This window comes from Rhopilema esculentum, chromosome 8 (assembly GCF_057945365.1).
Source record: "Rhopilema esculentum isolate cy_ngs chromosome 8, ASM5794536v1, whole genome shotgun sequence".
NCBI classification, from domain to species: domain Eukaryota; kingdom Metazoa; phylum Cnidaria; class Scyphozoa; order Rhizostomeae; family Rhizostomatidae; genus Rhopilema; species Rhopilema esculentum.
Genome location: NC_142822.1, coordinates 11,631,111 through 11,656,794, shown reverse-complemented (window position 1 = coordinate 11,656,794; position 25,684 = coordinate 11,631,111). Strand labels below are relative to the sequence as shown.

At 38.3% G+C, this 25,684-nt stretch overlaps 2 protein-coding genes across 5 annotated transcripts in view; one reads left to right on the top strand and one right to left on the bottom strand.

Moving 5' to 3' along the window:
- Positions 1-25,684, bottom strand: part of LOC135694960 (uncharacterized) — a 32,744-nt gene extending 7,060 nt beyond the window's left edge. Inside the window, exons 1-16 of one of the 4 annotated variants that reach the window (XM_089109566.1) lie at positions 25,478-25,684; positions 24,490-24,720; positions 16,448-16,551; positions 9,053-9,397; positions 8,165-8,488; positions 7,803-7,979; positions 4,857-4,970; positions 4,534-4,625; positions 3,523-3,700; positions 3,056-3,337; positions 2,621-2,899; positions 2,332-2,454; positions 2,123-2,233; positions 1,909-2,015; positions 723-899; positions 512-580 (exon numbers count right to left, since the gene is read on the bottom strand). In XM_089109566.1, the coding sequence (XP_088965692.1) occupies positions 512-580; positions 723-899; positions 1,909-2,015; positions 2,123-2,233; positions 2,332-2,454; positions 2,621-2,899; positions 3,056-3,337; positions 3,523-3,700; positions 4,534-4,625; positions 4,857-4,970; positions 7,803-7,979; positions 8,165-8,488; positions 9,053-9,397; positions 16,448-16,514 (2,445 nt within the window). In that variant the 5' untranslated portion in view covers positions 16,515-16,551; positions 24,490-24,720; positions 25,478-25,684. Of the gene's footprint in view, positions 1-511; positions 581-722; positions 900-1,908; positions 2,016-2,122; positions 2,234-2,331; positions 2,455-2,620; positions 2,900-3,055; positions 3,338-3,522; positions 3,701-4,533; positions 4,626-4,856; positions 4,971-7,802; positions 7,980-8,164; positions 8,489-9,052; positions 9,398-16,447; positions 16,552-16,931; positions 17,098-21,715; positions 22,724-24,489; positions 25,397-25,477 lie in introns of those variants that run through there. The other 3 variants (XM_089109567.1, XM_089109568.1, XM_089109569.1) reach the window with 3 other exon arrangements.
- Positions 17,097-21,339, top strand: LOC148959888 (uncharacterized). Its single transcript, XM_089109573.1, has one exon. The coding sequence runs from the start codon at positions 18,565-18,567 to the stop codon at positions 19,948-19,950; it is 1,386 nt and encodes a 461-aa protein (XP_088965699.1). The 5' UTR covers positions 17,097-18,564; the 3' UTR covers positions 19,951-21,339.

Sequence of the window (25,684 nt, the reverse complement as noted above, 5' to 3'; positions counted from 1 at the left end):
CAATAATAAAGTGAGAAACCCCATAAATTAAACTCAATTTTAATTGTCTTTTAATTGATTTTATAGTGATGTTTATTTTTATTTTATGATATATGAGCGTCAACATATTACTGTTTTTAGACATCCCCAAAATCATAGATCTAAACATTAATCCAACTCTACAATAAAACGCCGCACTTTCAAAGCAAGAGATACGGCCCTCGTATCATTTATCAAGAGGTTTGAGGAGGGGAGGGGGGGGGGCTTTAAATCTCATCCATTTACTGTGAAATAAGAGCCAAATATTTCAGTGGATGCTTAAAGTATTTCTTGGGAACTGTCAAGGGGCACCTTCAGTCTCCTCTCTGCCCATTCCCTGCCATGTATAAGACTGGTGGATATAGGATACTTCTAGGGAGGGAATTAGGTCTAATTGAACTTTCTGAACAAGCGACCATAATGTTTAAACACTCTGCTTTTTTCAGCTCTCTCAGGCTTTCTTCAATTCTGCTTAAAATCAAGAAAAACATACCTTTGGAAGATCGTTCCACGTTTCAGATTTTTCTACCGACAAGAGGTCGTCAGTCACCGCGACCATGCTCTAAAAATATATTAAGGTAAGTGCAAGAATAGGACAAGAATTGGAAGCATTTCTTCTTTAAAAGTAGCTTCAGTTTCACAGACAATTGTGGCAATAAAGAATCATTTTTGAAGGTTAAAGGTTGAGAAGAAATGCTACATACTTGTGCCATTTCATTCAGCCCAGAGGAATCGGATGAATTCGAGTCTGTGATGCTGATGATGTCCCCCATCATCGCAACCATAGCATGGATGTCACCCCCTGAAACTTGCTTCTGCTGAGCGTACCCGGAGCTTAACGACATCATCAACTTGGAAGAACTCTGTGTTTTTTGTGACACCTAAGCGAGAATATCAAACTTGAATAATACTAAGAATTCAATATTATATTCCTTTTATAATTTTCAATTACGCTTTCTTTTACCCCACCCACCTAAAAAGAATCCATTCTCGGATTTAAAGACATGAAAATTTAATTTTTTACTCAGGAGAAAAAAATCATCTTTTAATTGGATAAAAAATGGCTCTCTCAGAAAAAACATTACCACATCCCTCATCAAATCAGACATTGAGGCTACATTCCCTCATCACAGGGAGCAACGCTGGGCCGTTGGTGCATCCGCACAAGTTGCTCCACCTGACCCAAATAAAAACTCTAAACCTTAGATATAGCTTGATTAACTCAAGTGCAAGCAGTTTTGAGTTATGGGCAGGGAATGGACAAGAAAAGTTCACTTTTCCACACCAGGGAGCCGATGCACCAGTCCGACCTTAGATATAAGGTATGAGAGGGAAAGACAAATTATGACAGGATAAAAAGCCAGACCCACCCTAAACGAAAAATCAACAGGACCTTTTGAATAACACAGTGATGTAGATAAGCCCTAATCCCTAAGAGAACAAATAGATTTAAAAGATTTGGAAAAGAAAACACACTTTGCTAGATACCAAATAAGGAGGGAGGGTGCGGAAGAAATGAACAGCGTTTGAATACCCTCATCAGAGCCAAGGGACCAACAACTCCGTGTAGAAACGCAAAATACAGACCTCTTACTGCCTTTTTTCCCAAATGCATCGACAAGGGCCACATAAGGACCAACTACCAGAATGAAAGCATCATTATTGCCACCCACAGGGGAAAAGAAATTCCGGATAAAAGTAAAACCCCTACCAAATCAAATTTTACAATATCCCTCGTGAAACTAACTCTGATAAAATTTCATTTGATCAGTATTTCAAACTCGAGCCTAAGTAGCAAAATTTAGGTAATTGGTTATTACATTATAGCGGTGACAAAAAAGAAGAATGAAAATAGAATTTGAAGCATTGATCATACAAAAAATGGTTCACCTGCTGAGAAAACTGACGAAGCCAAGTAGAAACACAGTTGCTGAGATCGGGTACAAGCCACGCTGCGTGGGTGTTATTTAACCGCTTGCAAAATCTACGAGCCACACCTAAAAGATCCAATAATCACATTTAAACTCGCTAGGATGAAACCACAAGCAGTAAGAATAACAATGATTGTTCTCTTGAAGAATTTGATTTAAGTCATATCAATTACCCTCGGTTCCTTTTGGACAATCAGCTACAGCAAACTGACCATGTTTGCTCAACCCCCAGGTGACATTTCTTGCAAAATCAGTGAAACAGCTTGGTTCGCCTTTCTTCATTGCTGAAAGAGGTAACAAGCATGGTTAATTCACTAACATAGACAAGAAAAATATTAAGAGATATGCCTCATGCAAAAAATATGCATCTAAAGACACATACGTGTGCAGGTTTCTCCGGATCGGATGTAGCCATATTTACAGGCGCATTCGTATGAATCTTTGATGTTGATGCATCTCTCGAGCACTGAACACGTGTGACTTCCATCCATACATTGATCACGGTCTGCAATGAATTTCAAAAATTCAACCAACCAGAAGAGGATGACACCAAAAGCAACCTCAAAACTACAAATAGAGCTACTGAAGCTGCCTTGCTATGTTACATTTTCAAATTGTAACACGATCATAGTCATTCATATGAAAGAGAATATCAACAATCTCAAATCTACCTGGAGTTGTGACGAAAACATTTTTAGAACTATTTTTGCCAAACACAATTCCATTTCCTGTTTTGACGGTAAAAATGTATCCCATGCTCCTTTGCAAGTTTGATATCTGCAAAGAGGTTTCCGCAGTCTGAATAAAAGTCCTTTTGGATTTCCTCTTCTCTTCATAGTAAGCCACCTGGTATATCAAATGGTCCGTCCTTTGCACAGGGCTCCACTCTAACAACACAGTGTTCCATTTTAGCGCAGTTGCATTGACAGTCGACGGGGGTGGGAAGCGAACTGAAAATAAAGGTAGGTCAACAGTCAAGTAACGTATTGATTGACATAACATTGGGTTATAATGCTCACAGAGTAAGTTCAAGTTTTGAAATGTAGAAGGTTACAATGAAACAGACAAATTTCAAAGTATTCCAAAAAGATGATATGGTAAAAAACCTTGGGTTCTAAAATCCACGGCGATAGTCTCATGATAGAAACCGACTCCTTTCGCGCCCACCTTCACCTCGATTTTGTACCACGTGTTTTCTTGAAGATTATCAAAAGTCACGTGTTCATCAACGACCTCTTTAATCAAACTCCAATTGCTTCTTTTGCATTCAATTTCGTACAGCATGGCAGGGTCGCTGTAGTTTTTTGGAGGCATCCAGCGAACGCTCACACTGCCCCACGTGACTTGGGTTACTGATAAATTGCGAGCTGGGCATGTTGGCAGCACAACTGAAATAGATTAGAAAGAATGAACTACCATCTGCTTATTTATCAACCGTGTGATCATCTTTGTAGACTGAGAGTGAAAACGTTTTATAAATACACACAGCAATAATAAATCGAGATAAAATTCTATATAGAAAAGTGTTATGACGAGCAAACAGGAAAGCAACACAAAGGACTAAAACACTCACTATGACGTTTTGTTTTGACTCTCTTGTTTTCAGTCTTAGCATCCCCCAGCTTTGTATAAACCGTTACAGATACAAGGTACTCTCTGTTTTCCTTTAAGTTTGAGATCGTGTGATTGAGTGCATTTTTCTGGAACAACAACACATATTTTGCCGACTCTCCTTTCATCTGGACGGACACCTAAAAATTGAGCGCTTATTAACTTGATATCGCTCGCTTATTTTAATACTGTTTTAAAAACTGTCTACCAATCTACCAAGTGTTTAATTAAACTGAAATACAGTTTTGAAAATTCAAAAGCAGAAGTACCACCAAATTAAATCAAAATTTGAAAGCTTCCTGACTACAGTTTGAATCTAGATCTGATCTATCCAGATGTTTTCTGAAATATTGAGTGTTTACAAAAAAGAGGTGGCTAGAGTTGTTTCAGTGTAATCTAACTGAAGATATAGCTAAGATTTCAGAAATACAGAATATTGGAGCAAAATACACAAACGGTTAACATAAAACAAAAGGAATATCGCCTTCTCTTAATCAAAATATGATTGCATTGTCTTTTGATAGCTATTGGGGGCTGCTTTAATGTTGTCAGATAATTATAGAGAAGACCGATCTCTTTAGTCAGATAGCAATAAAAATTGACTTTAAAATACGATGAATTTGATGTTTTAAGAACGTTTTAGTAATCACCCTAAACTTAAGTATTATGGTGTCACCATTATGATGAAGCATTTTAGTGGCAATCAATCTAACTAAACAAACAAACAAAAATACCTAAACTCTTGACGTTAAAAATTAAAAAGGAAAAATAAGTAGAAAAAATAGAGGACAAAAAATGGTTACTCTTGATGTACAAAATTTAAAAAGGATAAAACAGTGGTAATAAGTCAAACGGGGATCTAACTAACAATTTTTGGACCACTTTACCAGAGTTCCAAGATACCATATTTAGAAGAAAATGTAAATAAGTACTGAAATTTCAAAGGACAAAATGAAAAAAGGGCAAAACGCACCCCGTAGGCAACTGGCTTGTCAACAGAACTTTCATCTACTTTCCACAGCACCCGGATTTTGTCCGTGTCGATGGCAAAGGCAACCAAACCTCCTGGATAATTGAAGAAAAGAAACGATTGGTATTCTTGCACGTGACAGTTCAATATTACTAATGATTGGCTTGTAAGTTTCTGATTACGTCATTCACTAACAACTAATATACAGCAAGCAGAAAGCAGTATTAGTATTAGAACTTTTAGCAATGACAACAGCAACGAGGTTTCAATAAAGCCTCGGTGATACTATAGTTGTGCTATTAACATTTCAAACTTCTCTCGCAAACCTTTGGCTGGTGCCTGCTTCTGCTCATTTGTAGAACAAATTATTTTGTTGCTTGTTATGTTGAGTCCTGAAACAGTCCGAGCAACCAATTCTATCTGATAGTCTACATCTGCATCTGCAAGGCAAAAGGCAATACCACAGTTCGCTTTTTTTATTGCTGCATAAGGTGGTGGCAATAGGCAATGATCGACAATTCAATTTCAATTTAAAACGGTTTCTAAAGTTACAGTATGCGTTTTTTGTAAGATAGTGGTCTATAAAAAAGTGGAAGTCAGCTCCTGAAAAAGGTGTTCGGGAGATGAATCATGCCCGTCTTCCAGACATGCACTAGCTCCCGTTTCAGGGTCATTACCTTTTTATATATAAAAGGATTGTGGGCGGAAATACAAGATAAGAAAATGTGAACATGATTATAAGCTATACAGTAAACGTTACACAGATATGCACACATAGGACTTCCCAAAAGATTCCTGTGATTCGAAAGCCAGGGGTAAAAAATTAGCTATTAAAATAAGACAATTCCTATCTTCTTGGCTCAACAACCAGATAAACTTATCATAAAGATCAAGGGAAGAGATTCTGGGAAATTTTGCTTAAATCAAAGATAACATAGAGTTCTTAGCAGACGCGTAAAGGGGACAAACAAATAAGAGATGAATTTCGTCCTCCACAGCCGTTATGTTTAAAGATTGACAATAGGGACAATTTCTGTCAGCCCTAGGAATAGGATCTTTCCCATATCGTTTCGATCCCACGATTGTGAGAACTGAGACGTAGATTTGCAAAGTTAGTTCTTTTCTTTTTGCTAGGTACCAAGTCTAAGTAATTCTCAAACTTATAAACAGTTTTGAAAGATGCGTTTGTACAGAGCTTTTTATTGAGAATAATTTGCTCCTTTAGATTTTCCGTAACTTTTGACCTAAACTGGGAAGACACTTTCGATTTCACGGTAGAATCATTATCGGTTGCATGTATGTCATGAAGGACCATCAGGAAATACTGACCCAATTTGAAACACCGGAATCAGCATCATTTATTAGCACTTTAAGAGTTCTGTTTACATACATATCTTGAAGAATCAAGATTAATCAAACGAATGTAAAACTTTAAAATATTGATATGTCTATGTTCAAGCAACGAACAACGACCCAGCTCCGCATAAACCCCAAGAGACGTTGTAGAGCCTTTCACACCCAGGGTTGACTTGCAAGCCATAAGATGAAATTTTTCAAGGCATACCAGATCCCCATACTTCAGTGGTATAATTGAGGATAGGAAGTATAGTACTGTCAAATAAAAATAAAGAGAGTCTTGGATTGAGACCATCCCATTCATTGCTTTTGGACGAGAGGAAAAAGTAGGATTTTTTAGCTTTTTGCTTAATTATATCAACATGAGCACTGGAGGAAACATAAGATTTAAACACCAAGGTATTTGTACTGATTGCATTCTTTGATCTCTTAATCACCGAATTCCCAAGATTTGCACACCTTGGACTTTTTCTTATTTTTTCTGACAACCATTACCTTAGTTTTAAAAGTATTTATCTCCATATTTGCAGACATGCAATACTGGTTTAGCACGTTTAGCTGGGATTGCAGATCTTCAACAGAACTAGCCAATAAAACCAGAATATCAGCATATCGAAGGGAGCAGATATTTATATCACCTAATCTTACACCGGTAGAAACATCATTAATCTTTGAGTCTAAATCTTTAAGAAACAAGGTGAACAGCAATGAACTCAATAAAAAACTTTGCCTAACACCAGGATGGCATGAAAATAGAATAGTTACGCTGTCTTGACCCCTTACACAAGACTTAACTTTTGTATACAGGGACTTAATCACATGTAACATTTTACCAGAAGACATCAATTTATCAATGAGATTTTGGCAGTCAACAGAATCAAAAGCTTTCTTAAAATCCACAAAGGGTAGATAAAGAGTTTCTTACTAGAAAATGTGTTCTCAATTATGGCATGGAGTGTAAAAATATGATCGGAGGTTCGATATGATTTTATTTAGGCAATTTGATTTTCCCTTAGAATGTTAAACTCTTTCACTAGCTGATTCATACGTTTAGATTTAGTTTAGAGTCAATAAGATTAAACAAGTCGTTATCGGAGTCACCAATGGCTGCAAAATGTATCAGGTTTTCAGGGGGAGAAACAGGAGTGTTTTTATTAAGAAGTTCATCAAAATAAGTGTAAATTTGTTTGTTTGAAAAATCTATTGACGATTCACTGGAGTATGTCATTGAAAGCTTTTTCCAAAATTGTTTTGGACATTCGTTCTTAAGCAGCCAAAGCTCTTCTTTCGCATTTTTAAGGTAGGAATGGCGTTTTCTTTTCAGAAGAGCTTTGTGTCTCCTTTTCTCTAATTTATATACCTCATGTAATTACACGAGCGAATTATCGTTTGAAGCCCTGGTAGGAAGTTGTGTGGTCCCAGACAGAACAGCTGCGCGAATACTGTTGATGCGCATGTGCTATGACCCTGCAACACTGATTGATTTAAGACGATTTTGCTTTGAAACAAAGGGCTGAAGGTTTCGTTTCCCGAACAAAAAGGATTTGAAGTTCATCAATTTCCATAAATCATTCTCCATAACGAAGAGAAACAGCTACATTGAAATATTTAATTTATATTTGATCTTTTCATGTCAATTTCAATTCATTCTGGGCTTTCATCCAACAATTCCCTACATGCCCTGCCTGCCACTCGAATCGAATGTGCCTCGTAATCATTCTCATACTCTAGCAAGGTCGAGCAAACTCAAACTGGTCGAAAGTCTCTTTCTTCAAAAAATCACGTAGTGCCTAAATGTCAAAAGCAGTTTAGGTAAAAGTAGTTAAATTCTGTTAAGAAGGTTTTAAGAAAATTTGGGTACTGATTGTTAAGAGCGGAGAGAAACACTCAATAATTTCTTATGCACGTGAACTCACCCAAGCCAGTGAGCGTAGCTGTAGTCTTCTCTTTAGGAACAGTATACGTGTGCTCGCTTACAGACTTAGCGGTGATGACGTAATTGAGAACATGGCTGTAAGTATCAATGGGTGGTTCCCAGGCCACTATCACTGAAGTTTTGTTTCCGGGGCAACTTGCAGCAAGGGAGATTTGGCCTACAAACGTAACAAATGCCAAATGAAGAGAATTCAATGATGAAAGATAACAACTTGCGGATATTACTAAAAAAAGAGCAATTGCATCATTTGCTAATCACTGTTTGCATTCCCTAAAGCCAAACGACAAAGAATTGCAGAAGCTTTAACAACTACTCTAAAAGAACGCCAATTTTTACACTTACCATAATCCTTCAAAACAATTTTTCTGATAGCTGCTACATCTAATTCTTGAAAAAACACCGCAATCTCGTCAAATTGCAGCTTCGGCCCTTCAGAACTTCCAAGTTTCGACCATGAACCAATTATCAAGTTCACCATTTTTGTTTTCTCGGCGACATAAGCTTTTCTCTTCGAATGTAAAATCTTTTTGCCGTTTATCACGACACGAAGATCCCCAGATTTAGTAAAAATTAGGCTCGAATGCATCCACTGCTTCAAAGCGAGGCTGACACGAGCTCTGTATTGGGCTTGACTACCAGTCGCAGAATACGTCACCACGTGTGAAACTGAGGACGAAATTGACAAAGCGTGATGTCGAGGCTGTCAACCTGCTAAACTAATGTTTAGCAAGATGCTACAACAAATTGCAGATCCTTGCCTACTTTCAAAGCCATGCTTTTAAGATTTGCATTTATGGAAACTTGGACACAAACCGAAAGTAGACTTCTAATAGAAGATTCAATCTCATACAAAAAGCATCATACTGTAAACAAAATCTTCTTACCCAAATACATAAGCCAAAATAGATAAGCCAAAATACAGGTAATTGCTATTGGTTGTTGAAAGCTAACGCAACGCCCATTTCATTACAAAACATTGAAAAGAGAAGATAAAGTTGTTGCCAGCTGCTAGACCATTCCGGGAAAGAAATCAAGCAAGGCAAAACGATTTGAAACATGCCCAAAGGACTTTTCAAAAGGAAGCTCGTGTAACAATAATCAAGACGGGTAACTAGAGTGGGTAGTTTAAAAATAAAAGAAAAAGAAAGAAAAAGAAGTTTATTTTTCATGAAACAAAAACAACAACAACAGCGAAAATGATGATAGAAATAAAGTTGCATTGGAGCTCACTAGAGGTGCTTTCCAAAGCGACTCTGATAACGTAGAAGCCTGTGCTTGATCTAAGACTCAGCAAATCCACAGTATTTGAGCTTCCAGGTGCTTCAAGTAGGCGCAACCAAAACGTTATCGTCAAGCCATTGTCGCAATTCGCTAATGAAAGCATGCACTTGTGATTGTATTCTCCAAGGCGAATTGCTGCCTTGCCGACTTGCATCTCCATGAATCCGTCACCCTTACCGTTCAACTGAACCCCATCAGTTCCTGATACAGTGGCCTCTTTGTGCGTAACCAAATCTTTCATTTCACTAATATAGTCAAGAGGCCAATAGTGAGAGGCGTTCTTATATACCGAACCTACAAAGAAAACAAACAATAGTATACAGCAACATATTGACGTATTCTGGAAAACAATGTATAAGTTAACATAATTGTGCATAATTAAGAATAATGCAGATTCTAGTTAGCATTATGAATGTACAAATGAGAAGAATGAGCTCTTAAGGAATAAGAAGGAATAAGCGCAATAACAGGGCAGAAGATATTGCATGGAATAAGCGCAATAACAGGGCAGAAGAAATTGCATGGAATAAGCGCAATAACAGGGCAGAATAGTCGCAGAAAAAGAAAGCAGCATGGCTATGAAAGATTCACGTGCAACTGCAAATTTTGGCCCATTCTTCACCGTACATAGATTTAGCTATTTGAAGAAAAAACGAGTTTATACTTTGAAATTTCAAGCATTCTGTGCTTGCAGTAAGGTTCAAGGTGAAATAAATAAGAAATTATGTGCAAAGTAAGTGAAAGTCGAAGAACAACAACTACTTGAAATGTAACTTGAAACTTGTAAAGCAGTAATATGGAAGATAAAAACTCTGATTTCGTTTAGTTGGCATCTCAGGCAGATTCAAATCGTTGCATAAAGCGAATGCTGAAGAAGGAGTGGCTACGCCGAATCATTTCAAATCCCATCTTAGATTCTTATCAGACAAATTGGATGCTGATACTCAAAACAGGATACGGGATTCGAAAAAATGAGATAAGAATTTTAGAAGAGTGAACATAGGAATGAGTCACGTTGAGTCAGGTGTATATTGCTTTGTTGAGAAGTGAAAGTGCGTGTGTGTGTGTGGGGTGGGGGGGGGGTGGGGTGGGGGCGTGGTTGGCAAAAATAGCTGCGAAATAAAGTTCACAGCGGGCTGTAGCTTGTGATGTTCTGCAGGTGAAACTAAGAGCAACCTAAACGCAGACAAAAGTGATCTCAGTCAGGTGGCTTTGGTTTGTAGTCGAGGCAATCGAGATTACATCATGACTTAGCAAGCAGACTGCGTATCAATAGCTAATCCAATTTCGGTTTAATCGGTTCAGTTTAGAAGTTTTGCGATTTTGATCCGTATGATGATGAGAAATAACCAGAGATTTTTGAAATAACGAAATTAAATAATAGACGGTGTTCAAATAAATCGCGAAGGAAAAACATTTTGGATGAAAATCAAGACATAGAGAAAACAACATCTGCTACAAGGATATTGCACTTTGGCACAAACAGTTCAAGCTTCTTTGAAGGCAAAAAAGTAATTGCGGTTAACTCATTGCAAATGCAATTTGTTTGCCAACGAAAAAATCAAAGACTAAAAATTCAGTCATCTAATTTTCTTTTGGGCGCGGCTGTTTGAAAAGTCCATTCCTTCGTCTGAATATTAATCAAAATCTTTTATGAAAAAAATGTTGTGCGTACTTAAGAAACATCTGATGAACAGCTGCAAATGTTGATAATCTTTTTTATCCTTACAATAACAAATCGACGTGTTTCATAATGATCAGAACTTTCATTGACGGACAGATCTTAATGATTGTACATCAGATTCACCATTGTCTACAAATGTAGAAACAAAATCATCACCCTTTTCATACTTTCTTATTTCCTCTATTTACACCAAACGAATTTCAATCATTTTGAAGTCAAACATTTTGCAATCAAAACTGGCAAAGCATTTGGCAACCTAAATTGCAAAGACACACGGGCCTGCACACATCGGCCTAGCCAATTTGCAACTACTCAAAACAATTACTCAGCCAGACAGAAGCAAATAAAAGTAATTTGATTATATTCGACAACCTTGAATCACCAAATGACCAAAATTGCAATAGGAATTAAGTTAACACCCAAATATGAGGGGAAGCCTCAGGGAAGCATCAAAGTTTGAAACAAAGCAGTTCATCCGCAGTTCTTAAGGCTTTCAAAGATTATTCTACGGCTTAAAAAAGAAATAAAAGAGATTTGAGAGCCACGACCGTCGATCGTATCATAATCCGACCCAATTAAGTGCTTCAATCACAAGGAGAAGTTGCTACACTGATCAATATGGCTAATAATACGAGATAGGTATTTGCTGTAAGGCTCTTCAATGATCTTATCTCTATCTTATCCTTCGATACACGAAGTTTCATTGATTTAAATTCTTAGCGAAGTGGTCAAAGAAAAGCAAGTGACCCTCAACAATGAAAAAGTTCTTTCGATTTAAGGCTCATAAGCAAAACATCCGTAAACAAGAAATGAAACAGGCAGGGGAAAACTTGGAAGGAGAATTTTAAAGACAACGGAGATCATGATTCTCTGGGGGTTTTCCATAAACTAGACACTGCACCCAATAATGCGAGCAGAAAATAGTGGTTAGGCTGTGTTTTACTAATTGGATGAGTTTGGTTTTGCTTCCTAAATCTGAGAAACATTTTTAAATGACCCCGGGTCGTTTCAAAGGATAATTAAAAAGCTCCAAATTAGAACCGAGAGGGACATTAAGGGCGGTCAAAGCCATCGATATCATTGCTGAGACAGATACACACGGATGGCGCAAGCAGCCATTTTCTCAGCAGCAACCACTTCTCCCGAAAGGGACACAATGGCCTTTTTGAAAGGCCCAGACACAAAGCCAGCACTTAAACGGCGAGCGGGCAACAGGGCAAAGCCAAAACGTTTTTTGGAAGGGTACCGTATTGCTTTTTGCCAAAAAGGAGCGTGTCTCATTCTTTTTGGGTGTGGTCATAAGATAAGTGATTTTATATGCTGCCTTTATGTGTTTCTGTTTCAATATTGAGAATTCTAAAAGTTCAATTTGAAGCATTTTCAGTTCCATACTTTGAAAGGTGAGTTGCTTCTTAACACGTTTCAACTGTTACAAAAATATTATAATTATGCTACAGTTTGAGAAAAATATTATGTGCCGGCGGACAAAGAATGGGGGAAAGCGCTCTTCTTTAGCAACGCCCCTGGCGGAAAATGCCGAGTTAAGGTCGGCTTGTTATTTGACGGCAAGAACCTAAGAAATGGTTTTCAATAAAACATAAGCAATGATATTGAAGAGCCTTCAAAAGTAGAGTATTTGTAACCTTTCTTCACTGGAGATTAGATACGCAAAAATCTGAAGAGAAGACTTTTTTACTATTAAGTATTTAACAGAATAAATCCCAAAATTAACTGTAAATGGAAAGTAAGCTATGATGATAGGTGCAACGGAGCCCTATCATATTAAAAAATTCATCAAACTGCAGCAGGGACGCCGGAGAAGGGGGTGCGGGGGGTTAACCGCCCCTGTTGCCCTTTGATAGGAGGGGCAAGGGGGGCCAGAATGCCTTTTTCATTAATGTGCCCTTGAAGCCGGCAAATTGTAATTATCAGAGAGATTCATATGAAATTCTGATTACAGTGCTTAATTCATGACGACATTTTTCAAAACTTGTAAAATAAATCTTTATTCCAAAAGTTAGCCAATTTCAAGATATCTACAAAAGGTTGAAATAAAATGGCAGTCAGTGGAAGGAATTAGTAGAAGCTGGGAGTGATCTTTAAAATGCCCTTCTACTCAAGTCTGCTCCCCTTGCCCCTTGCTCGTTCCGGCGTCCCTGAACTGCAGCGACATCAAAGATTGTCGTTCAAAATGAAGGAAGTTCGAGTCTCTTTTTGCAGCTTGACATCTTCGTTGGGAGCATCTATGTACCTTGCTCAGTGCCGAAAACAAGCATTCAACGGAGGTTGAAGCATGTCTGCAGTTGGATGGACTCGATATAGCATTGTGTGGACTGGTGCACAGTCGATATTGGTTTTTACCATGAATGCACAGATGTACAGACTTTGTTGAGACCGACTTTTTTCGACATTCATGTAGGAATACGCCGTTTTCACGGTTTCTAAGTTTTTAGACAAAAACATGTGTTCCTTCTAAAATTTTTGGACGGGTACAAAGGGGCAAATAATTCTAGTTGGGCGGACAATGCCCCGTGTGCCCGCCCTTGGCTTCATGCCTAGGAAGGTCTACTCAAGAATACTCTTTCTTGAATAACCCGGTTTTCTGCCTTAGAACAGTTTACAAATGAATATTAATACAAAAGGTGCGAAACGAGAAAGCAGCTGGAGCTAGACCACAACACGAAAAACAAACTGATCGGAAAATGCAAGTCCAAGCAACATTTGGACGTTGGTGACGAGCCAAAATTCCATTAAATTTATCACTTAAACACCCCCCCCCCCCCATATTTCTGTGTTCTTTTTATTCCATCTGTAAATATTGATGCCAGTCCGAGGGTAAATCATTCCAAAAATCTCGAACACTTTTGATGGAAATCTTACTGTTTTGTCAGAAAATCCCCAGAAATCTTTTTGTTTGGGAATGGGAAAAATCTAGTACGCTATTTGCAATAAAGAATTGCCCCTCCTACCAGACGGTAAAAATCATTTTTTGGTAGTCAGTAGTGACAAAACAACGCCAAGAACTTACATTAATTATGTTGTTATCCTTTTCACCTTCAAGTAAATCACCAAATTGTGAAAATAGGTGTTTTCATCATTTCCCAGTAACCTGATGGGTGTGGTACCAAAATCTAATTAGTATCTCACACCATCCCCCAATCATTGTTGTTTAAATCCGTCCCTGTTGTTTCCGAATCCCTTTCACCCCCCACCCCCCTTCCCACCCCGTTATCTATCGTTGCCAATAATGCCCTTTTCCCGTCGACTGTCCATTCTGTAAACAGTTTGCATGCTCCATTTGGAAAAAAAAATTTTGGTTGTTTATCACAAAAACTTTTGCATCCTGAAGCGATTTTCACCCTGAGCCACTTCTTTTCTTTGTAAAAACAATTTTGTAAGAACAAAAGCCTCAAAATTGGTCAAAAGTTAAGAACAAATTTAGAATAAGATGAGGCTGAGCTTCTGCAAAATGCAATTTTGAACAACGTTTTTTCTCAAAATCAAGGATTTTTATCAATGTGTGGGTGCTTTTTCGGTGAATTTTCAAATCTGTCTCACTCACTTTGTTGGCAAAGGAGGCCTGACTACCTCCCTAGAGCGAAAAAGCTAGCACTCACACTGCTTACACCCTATTTAATTAAGAAAAAATTAAGAACAATCCAGCCTCAGATTGTCGAAAAAATTAAATAAGAGATTAAACCCTTGCAGGGAGCTTTTTAGCATTAGAAATAGTTTTTATTTATTTGTAAAAACATAATTATTAACAATACTTGAAGTTTAAAAAATTCATAGGGTCTTGACTCTCTGTAAGTGTTAATACAAATAAACAGGCACGTAAATAATAGGGGGGCGTGGGGGGCGTAACGCCCCCCCAAAGTTTGGAAAATCCAGTTACAGTTGGAAAACGTAACGGTTGACTTGGAATTTTTTTCTTAAGACCAAACTTGTGAATTTTATATTTTAAGAAGTTTTTTTATTTTAAATATAAAAATTCTAAACATTAAAATTCACAGGCTGATGCTGACCAATCCAATCGTTTTCTATTGTGAATCCCGTCTCCACTGGATCCAAATTGCACACTTGCCCCGTTTTCTTTTTCTTTCTTTCTGACGGGAGTTGAATCAAATTACGAACAGGCAAGGTGAACTTACGGATAAGAAACTTGAAACTTACAGTTTGGAATAATAATACCCGCATTGATCAGAAAATATTAGAGTGGGAATTTTTTTAGAAACTACGAGTAGTTAATTCAATAAAAGATTAAGAATCTTTCAGTACTAAAAATTCTCAACGCTTCTTATAAAAAACGAGTTTATGCTAAACTCCCCTGTTATTTGTTAATGTCCTTGAGTCCTTATCATAAATTCCTATGACAAAACTGCTGTGGAGCAAGAACACATTGCAAAAACTGCAGTAGAAGTATTTGATCAAAGAAGAGTATTTCATCTTTCGAATCAGGCATATGCACAAGTTTGTTCTCAAATCATCATTTCAATTGTAAAGAATGAAAAGGCATTTGGCCCTCTGAAAAGTTTAAAGGCCCAAATTCTTGGTGCTTCTATATCGTGAAAAAATGTATTTTAGATAAAATTGATCAATTGATCTGAAAGAATACTACTAATCATTAAGTATATCTAATACTGGTTTTGCTTAAATGTTGCTTTACTTCTTACAGTATGTTTAATGTTTGTTTCATGTTAATCAAAATTTAGAGATTTAGGCTTTTATGCTTTAGGCTAATTATTGAGTAAAGATTTGGTAATTATAAAGAAAATAGAACTATGGTTTTCGGGCTATTTACAAATATCAATTTGGTAGGTACAACAGATCTACTGGTCGAATGAAAAATTTATCACTTAAAGTTGGAATTTTCATACTTCCACGCCCCCCCTAAATTAGCAACTTGTTTTCGTCCCTGCAAATAAAGCAAGCAGAATAAGGATCGAATTCGAGGCAAGGAAATAGAATAACCACGGGGCAAGGTGAGGTCAATTTTTGACATATTTCGGACCAAAGCTAAGGTGTTAACGAAGCCAGAATCTTGATGGGTGATCGCCAACTACCGCCTGCAACAACCCATCAGAGCGCGAAAATAGGCTGTGAATGGATGGAGGCTGTGAATGGATGGAGGCAGTTCAAAATGACTCAAGGAGGCAAATGACTCACGATTTATGATCGATGATTACATTCAATGGGCGGCTGTTTATTAAACGAGCGGAAAATTGAAATCTGGTACACGAAGAATGTAGGTGAATTTTATAAGAAGAAAAGAATGGAATGTTGTTGACTAGAAGATGCTGGGTAACTAGGAGGTCTTGGGGGCGATGAAAAAGGGCAGGGGTAGGTCATGGTACGCTGTTTTTTTAGCGTGATGCACTGCTAATAGATAATAACCAAACTCCCTCTACTATTCTGGCCTCCTTTTTTGAAGTTCAAAGAAGTTATAGGAACGAAATAGAACGAAATATTATATAAGGGGGCGTGCACGTGTGTACGTAACTACGTGTGAAAAAGGTGAATCAGATAATTTAGCGACTGGATGAAGTAAGGTTTTGTAAGCAATAAAGGGTACGGCAAACCTAAAGAGAAGAAATGTGTGCTGCCATGCTAGGATAATACAAATTTGTTAACTTCTACCACAACACGCGAACATCACTTACCCTCAACAAGAGCCGACCAAGCGACAATCAGGATGACAATTGGCAGAAATCTCCAGCGAGCGGCCATGTTCTCTTCAGATTTGACCGCGCGTCACTTGTACAAACTGAAACAGACAAAGCACTGCCATTACATTCGCTGCGATCACAGTCAATGCTGCGATATGGCAATACACGAGATGAAAGTAAGCCATGCACAATGACACAGAATAGAATCTCTATAATTAGTATTCTGTTTTATTACCAAGATCAGACTGGGTATTGTCCGCAATCACGGGGGTAATTACCTTCCTTAAAGAACCAAGGATAATTTCGTTTGAAAAGACCGCAGAATATTCAAGTTGTTAATTTGTAAAGACAGATGTTGGATTGGGGGTTTCTTATTCAAAGGAGATTTTAGGTTTGATGCTAAAATAAGGGGAGCTTGTTTTCTAGAAATTATTTATTTCACAGACAGGTTTTCTTTTCAAAGTTAAGTGCCACTTACATGGAAAAAATATCTAGGACGATGATTTGAAAAATCTCAAAAGTTCGCACATCATCTGCAGATTATTCAGATCTGAATAAAAATGCGTTTTCAAAATGGTTGCATTTGGAAAAGCTTGGTATCTGGCGACGTTCCAGACCTTTAGACTCGAAGATTGATTGTTGTCCTGGGGAGAGAAAGATGCAGCGGACAGTGTGCGAGCAAGATATACGTAGAATTAAAACAGTGGCGAAAATTATGTGGGGCTGGGACGAAGTATCGATAGATTCAAAACTCTCTCCCCCCCCCCCCACCACCACAACAATCCCTAGTTTAGAGTATAAATAATCAGTCAATATTGAAAATAATCAGATGAAAATAGGCAAAGTATTTTCGGTACTCTTTCAGCGAAGAATTATTGATGAGATTGCAGCAAATATATTATCGTAACAGTCCTGGATCAAAATAATATTTTCTGACACTATTTGTGGAGATCTACGCCATCGTGTTAAAATAAAAGCATAGGCCAACTGTTGTATTTATTTTGCAACATCTCCTGGAATTGGGGCTCTATCAAGGCACCTTCGCTATTTGCTTCTACTTCACAAATAGATACTTGCTCTCGTTTTATCCTGGCGTACTCCAGGCGACAGGATCTCCATAATTACCATTCAAAAATGAAATTTAAATCTAGTCTCGGGAAATATACATTGAAGCGTGGATTGGAAAGAGAGTAATCTAGCCTCTTTCCTTCCAACCTCTTCAAAAATTGTTTTTTCGCCCATTGGTCTTTGACCGTATCGCCGGTTTTGAGGCTCTGGTACCTAGGGTAATTTTGGTGCTACCAACTAAAAATAGTCGAACTAATAACAATTCGAAGAGATTAAAGAATTAATAATCCGAAAATCCCTTTAATCAAAGCTCAATCTAAAGTATTCAGACTGTGGCCTAAGGGATTGGTGACAAATTACTTTCATAACAATATTTTCCTTCCCTGGATACTTTGATTCACTCAGATTCACTCAGTCACTCGGATTCACTCAGATTCACGCAGATTCACTCGGATACGTTCAGATTCTGTCAGATTCCATTTTTAACTGTAACGTTTCTGTATTTAAAATGGAATGGTTGGCGATCATCTTTCTGTATTGTACACTCCCAATATTTCTAAAACCCTTTTGGGGGTCCCATGCACAGTTATGGTATTGACCCCACTTGCCATTAAAAACTATCATACAAAGCAGAAACAAACTTTGTGCGGCAGAATTTTGAGATTGTCGTTCTGTTGGTGGTCGCCTAGGCCAACATGCATTGAATCTTTTAATTAATAAAACACAGGCGGCATTTCGCAAAAACCTTGCGGTCCTAAGTAATTTGTTGACCCTGCGTACACGATTCGTTGACTTAAAGCCTGGTTTCCATATAGCCGTAAGGCTGCCTGCGGCTGCCTGCGACTGCTTTCTGCCATCTTCCATCTTCCATCCCTACGGTATCGCCGGCAGATAATTCTTTATGGAAACGCTTTCTAACGGTACCGCAGGCAGCTGTTTGAAGTGCCGTAAGACTGCCGGGAGAGCCGGGAGAAAGTTGAACGAGTTCAACTTTTCCCGGCTCTTACGGCAGCCTCCCGGTACCGCCGGCAGACAAATTACAAATGGAAACGCCTTGCCTGCGGCTGCCTGCGGCATTCTTTTGTTCAAACGAATCATGTGATGTGAAAGAACCAATTGGAAGAGGGCCTTTGGAAAATGTTGTTGTTGTTCAATTTCACATCTTTCCAAAAAACATGGCGTTGTCCTCGTCTTTCGTAGTCGAAACTTCGGAACAGATCTCAGAAATTAGTAATGAAAAACTAATGGACTGCATAAGAAATTATCGTTCCATATACGACAAGAAATGCAAGGACTATAAAGTTCCTCAAAAGAAAAAAAACGCATGGAAAGAAGTGTCAGCACAGCTTGGAATTGACATTGACGAAGCGCAAAGAAGGTACAACAGTATCAGAACAAATTTTGCCAAATACATAAAGAGAATGAGGGCTTCAGCTAGATCAGGATCCGGAAGGGCTGATTTGGCAGAAATAAGGGAGGAATTCGAGCATCTTCGGTGGCTATTGATACACATCAAACACAGGGAAAGTACGTCAAACATAAAGAGAAAGCCTAGGCCAACCCTTGATGCAGACCAGCAATCAGAGGAAGAAACTTGCAATGAAGTTGGACCAAAAGATGTCGAGGATGAAAATTATACTTTTGATGGTGTAGAAGAAAGTTTAACTGACTCTGTGAATACAAGATCATCAATTGACCCTTTAGATGAAATTTTATCCTGCAAGGAAACTTGTGAAGATGAGAATGCAAGCAATGACAATGACACAATTTCTTTACAAGGTGAAGATGAAACTGGTAGCTCCAGGACATCTTCAAGGGCATCATCTATTAACAAGAAAAAGAAGACATCTTTGCAAGAAGAAATTGGAGAAGAAAGGCCAAATAAATCAATGCGAAAGGCCTGGTCTAATGATGTAAAAGCGCCTAGTTCTGTAGAAATGGATCAACAGTTTCTTAAGGCAATGAATGGTCTTCACAAAAGACTTGACCAGCAAAAAAATGAAGCAGATTTGAGAAAAGAAGAAGATGAGGACAAGTACTTCTGCTTGAGTCTTGTGGGTCAATTGAAATCGCTGGAGCCTCGTTTAAAGTCAATGGCAAAATTGAATATTATGAAAGTTTTCAATGACATAGAGTGGTCAAAGGCTTCATTTCCAATGATGCAACAACCCAACCAATACAGAAATCTGCCTGGCTCTCTCCATAATGTTTCACCAAATAATCAACAGCAGTTAAGCTTGAATCAAAACAGGCCCTTTATCCCAAGGCCTGTGCCTAGGGATGGAAACAGAATTGAGAATTCTCCATATCAACAACTCCAAGTGCCATTTCAGACACCAGGTAAACATGCTGCCTTCCTAGAAGAGGCTACCCCAGAAGCAAGTACACATGGTAGCAGTAATCATATGCTATACACTGATTTGAGCTAAACACAAATAACAGTAACTAAACACAAACAATATTGATACAGCTTTGTTTAATTGATTTATTTTGTTTATGCAGTTTATATTAATGTGTCACCACAACTTTCTACATGTTCTTTTTGCCAGAAAACTGAGCCAGCTTTGCTATTAAAGTATGTCTTGAAACTGTCCCTTGTTGCTTTTGCACTTTTGCTGAAGTTATTGCAACTTCTTTTCTTAATGGGATGTAAAGCTGACTCATCTGTTGATACAATAGATCTCCAAGTGCCAGCAAGGAAATTTCCATTTGCATCTTCTGAATCAACAAATCCCCTAGGTGTGTAATTGGCATTCTCTAACTGCTTGAGATAGTTGTGCAAGCACACACAGGCTTTGATTATTCTATCAACTGTTGTGATACTTGCACGGATGGGTCTTCTAAATATGCGCCATTTAGCAGAAAGAATGCCAAATGTATTTTCTATTGTTCTCCGGCATCTTGACAGCCGATAATTATAAACTGATCTATCGGGTGTAAGGTCTCTCCCTGGATATGGCTTCATTAGCCATGTCTCCAATTTGAATATTTCATCTCCCACCAACACATGTGGTAGATTGTGGCCATTTACTGTTTTAGGTTCTGGGAAATCAATTTCATTGTTGTTGAAAGCCATACCCATCTCTGACTGTGCAAAAATTGAGGCATCGTTATCTCCCCCATTGCCCCCAATGTCTACAAGGGAAAAACAGTAATTGGCATCACACACCGCCAGCAAAACCAGGCTGTGGAAGCCCTTATAGTTGTAGCAGGCTGAGCCTTGGTTTTTAGGGCACTCCATTGCTACATGTTTGCCATCCAGGGCCCCCAAACAGTTTGGAAAGTTCCATTTATCTTCAAACTCCCTTGCAATTTTCTCCCAATCTTCTTTTTTCTCGGGGGCAGAAAGAAAAGTTTCATTCAGAGCATTCCAAATAGCATCGCATGTTTCTTTTATTATTTGGCAAACTGTAGATTTTCCTAATCTAAAATTAAATGATTGTGATTGCTGGGAATCACCAGTGGCTAAATACCTAATTGTCACAACCAATCGTTCTTCTGGTGAAATCGGGACTCTACTTCTACAATGCTTTTTCTTGAGAAATGGTGCAACCAAAGTCAGCAAATGTTCAAATCGCTGAGGTGTCATTCGCATGAATCTGAAACAAAATTAAACCAAATGTACACCAATTATCAAGTCAATTATAAAAAACGAGTAATGCATAAATGTAACAGGCCTACAAAAATTTAATAACGAAGTGAAAATAATTTTGCAAGCACCTGAAAAAATATTCTCTATCCCCAAGTCTTAGTTCGGCAAACAAGTTTGTGTACTGGCCGCATTGGCTTCTCTGCTGAAAAATACGTCTCACCCAAAACCTGTGTTTTCTCTTAACTTTATTGCGCCTTCTTCTGTGTCTCATGTAAGCAAGTAGCAATATGTATTCATATTGAAGCAATAATCGGCCGTTTATTGCAGCAGCCATGTTTGTTGTTGAATTTTGGCCGCCAGTTTTTCCCGCTCAAACTTTACCTAGTTACCGGCATAGTTACCGATACCGCAGGCAATTGCAAACAAAACGTTTCCATTTGCCAACGGTGGAAGATGGAAGATGGCAGAAAGCGGTCGCAGGCAGCCGCAGGCAGCCTTACGGCTATATGGAAACCAGGCTTAACAAAGTAGCTTTTTCGTTAATCTGTTTGGCTTTTCATTTTGCACAGATAAAATCCGATATAGTTAATAAACTGCATTACCAAAAGGGCTTCTGCTAGAATACCAATCCATGCCTTATTTCCCAATCAATCGAACGGTATGCAACTGGATGCTCGGTGTAGGCAGGTGTGTTTAGAGCTAGGCTGGCCTCCTTGAAACCTTAGGCCCTGTTCACACGATACCGGATTCGTTTCATATCTACGTACTGTTTCCTCAATGAGACGTTTTCCCCGGTTAAATGTCTTGACGCATTGGGGGGTTTCAAGGTTTCAGGAGATCAGAGAGAACGCCTACTGGTTGCCATGTACGATGACCCGTAGGGCATTCTTATAAATTTATAAACAAACACATACACAATGCACAAAGCAAACAGAAATATAAAGAGCAATTGTGAATGTGCTAGCAATTTACAATTAATGACGACAAAGATGATCGATAGCACAATCCGTTCACAATTTCATGACGGACATATTATCCGCTTTTTTAAAGCGCTTTTCTTACAATATTTTACTAAATTCGTCTGAAGCCAGTCTGGAAAGTTCAAGAGAGCCGTGCGATAATCCAACGCTGTAAATTTGCATAGATTAGTCTGTCATTTCAGAAGATGATAAGCGTGGAGCTCTACAAGAGTCTTTCCTTGGTCCAAATCAACCGCAGCGACATCCCAAATTTTATCGAAACACTCTGGATCATGCGAAATGGCAGATAAGAATGACTGGATTGAAATACTTTTCAAGAACTCAATCACAAATTCATGGCCTCCCATGAGTTGGCTGAACAATACCCACATACACTTTATACAATCATCCCCGATCGCTCCTTCGCTACGAAACACTAAAAATTTATTCATCTTTCAATAAAAATCTCTGCCAATAAGGAGACGAAATGCTACTATCCCCGATGAGCAAGGGTGAAGATAGCCTCCCAGTTGGTTCAAGGAGGAACCCTTCCTTAAAGGGTTTAGCTTTCATTTGCAATGTAAATTTACGGTTAAATGGGTTTCCTTTTCCTTTGATACCCTGTTCATTTCGCATTATGATATGAATTGATAGTAGGGTCCTTGATACACAAACTCAAACACAAACTCGGCAAAAGATGAGCAAGGACCGCGCAGCATATTGCAGATTCAGGTTGCTAAAACGTTTTGCGGGAGGGGGGGCTAAACATGCTAAAAACCAAGAGCAGGGCAATTTTTGTATGGTTTTCAGTATATTTTAGAAATTTGAGGGGGGGGGGGGGGGTTTTCCCGTAGCTACCCCGCTTCCGCGGTCCCTGGTGATGGGGGTCAGTTATTGTTGGTGGGTTGGATTTCATGAAATGTAAAATGGACCATCCATATCTTGCCCATGGTGTACCAGTTTTACCGGAAAACTAATGCAGTTGATGACCATATAACGCTTTTCATACACACAAGCAAAGCTTTTAGCCAATGTCCAGATGAAGAAAAACACCCTGGCCTGCCAATACAATGTATTACGAGGAACCCTCTTCTTGTTGAATACTAAATGGGCCAGACGAACGCCTGCATTTCTGTTCACCTGGGAATATTTGTTTATTTCTGACGTCATGATAAAGTGTGACCATAATATTGGGCTGAAATCAATTTTAAAAACTTTTGCAAACTTAAGAAAAGGAAAAGCATCTAAAATCAGTGGTTTCTACAGTTGGGGCAACGATGAGATGCAATGAGAAATATCATTTTCACGTGCACAGAGTTTCACTTTTTTGTAGCTCGTGTAGAAATCCTTTTGAAGGAATCTATAACCAACAACATTTCATCGGGACCTATGTTCGCCGCTGTGAGTTTCCTTGTTTTTCTTAACGGCGTTTATTATTTCAATAAAACGACATTGATGGTAATGTCCTTCCATCAACAATACCATCCAGTTTCTGCACATAAAATCCACATCATTGCTTTGTCGGGAAAGTTGAGAATAATCATTGCAGCCGCTAACTTTAGTTTTACACATGCTGTTGATGTATAGATTTGATTGGAACCATCTTCACTGGTGCACTAAAGGCTGCCACAAACAACTCTATTTCATCTTTGTTTCGACCGTATATAGATGGGAAAGGGTGATTAGATGTAGATGGAATGTATATAGATGGAATGGGAAAAGTCTTATTAGTAAGGTCTTTCCCTGGTCAGCCTTCAAGGTAAAGCGCCAAGAAACGGTGTAACTCGGAGATACTTGCTAAATTTCAAATGGACTGGGGCGATTTTAGTAATGTAGGGATACTTGTCTTTAATGACTGTGGGCAAGCCATCACAAAAACGCAACAATATTAGCCCCTCTTTGAATCTTGTTAAGGCCAATGTTGCATCTCACCACAGTCGCGATTAGGTGCGTGGTTTTAAGATGGCTATACAAGATGACGAGAAAAAGTTTAGCTTTGCGAAATGGCCCTCATAAATCAGATTGAAAGCATACTCAAAACATATTATTAACAAAGTAATTCATTTTCAGCATTGACAGATTGAAAAGCTTTATTCGGTTACTGTCATTTAGGGTTGTCCTTTGGATGAAGGGTGATCACGAATGCCTAGAATTGTTCAAATGAAAGCCATTAAAAAGTGAGTTAACGATCTGCAAAAAACAACGAAATTCTAATTCAGAGCTGAAATGATACACAAGTGGGCTGCTAGTCCTATATATTAGCAGGCATTTGGAAATACGCTGTAAAATTGTCATACGAAGGCAAAATAATAAAACAGTGTTGTTCCTTAACTCCATTTTTCATATCTAGATGTTCTGTTAAACGAAACTTGTGTTAATCTTTAAAGAAAACGAGAAAAAAGTAAGTTTCAAAATACCTTGTTGAGTTCACAATGGACACTTGATAATAAATAAAGTTTTTTTGTAAGTAAGAGAATACTGCTGTAGTAATTCTTCCACTCTGCTTTCTCTGTGACCACAGTCGACCAGCTTCTCCCTTAGTTCGATTCAAACAGTCACTTCCACAATATTCCTTTGTCTTCTACGAGGTTTGAACATCATACAGATATTGTATCTTGGTTTGTTAATACCGAATTTATTTTTCTTTTCTGTGTGCGGTTTAAAAACAACAGCATGGTTTAACGAACCGGAAAGAAAACGGAAAGGAAATCTTATGTGCTCTGTGAGTAAGATTGAGGCAGGGTCTCTGTTTGGTCCTCGCGGTAACCACATTGAAGAATTTTGTAAACTTGATCGAATTGGAAAGGGTCAAATATTGACTCCAATGGGAGACACAAGGACGCGAGGCTACCTTTGAATTTCCAAGCAACAAGGCAAGCAAACATGATGGGAACATTTTAATTCCGGATGTCTATGGAAAGGGGGACGATTTGGGGCAAGGGGCCTGAAACCCTACTGTCCGCTGGACCCATAGAACCTCACTTCTAGTACATTCTATTCATAATTTCTTACTGGTATACACGTATTTTTTTATAAGAAACTGAAGCCCGGTGCTGGTAGGCAGTTTCTCAAATTTTTGGCCACTTTGCTATCAAAAGTTTCTCACATGTTTCTTAAATTTCTTATATAATGAATATTTTAAACGTGCTTCCAAGGTAAAGTAAATAGTTCACTCACATTCAGAGTGTCAAGTGTAGTGTTGCAAGGTACAGCGATGTTCAATGTCAAGACTGTTTCGAGTGTCAACTCGGAAAATCAAATTGCAAATTATAAAAGTTAATTAGCTTTTTCAATTTGGGTTGTTTCTCAACTTTCGAAAGATTGGGCCTACCGTTTCTTACAACCTGTTTCTTATAAAAAAATGAGTGTACATGTTGTGTAAAGCTAAAAACAAACATCCCATACCAAATACTTTTATGCTTTTTCAAAATACGGCTTTCCCTGCTTTAGCGATCACAAACAGGCTTGATTTGAAAAATGATCCCCTTTTCCAAAATCGAATTGTGATGCAAGACTAGATATTTATACACCTTTAATGAATATAAACAAGGGAACATCCATGTGGCATTCAATTTCAAGAAATGCCTTAAACTTTCGAAAGGTTTATCAAAA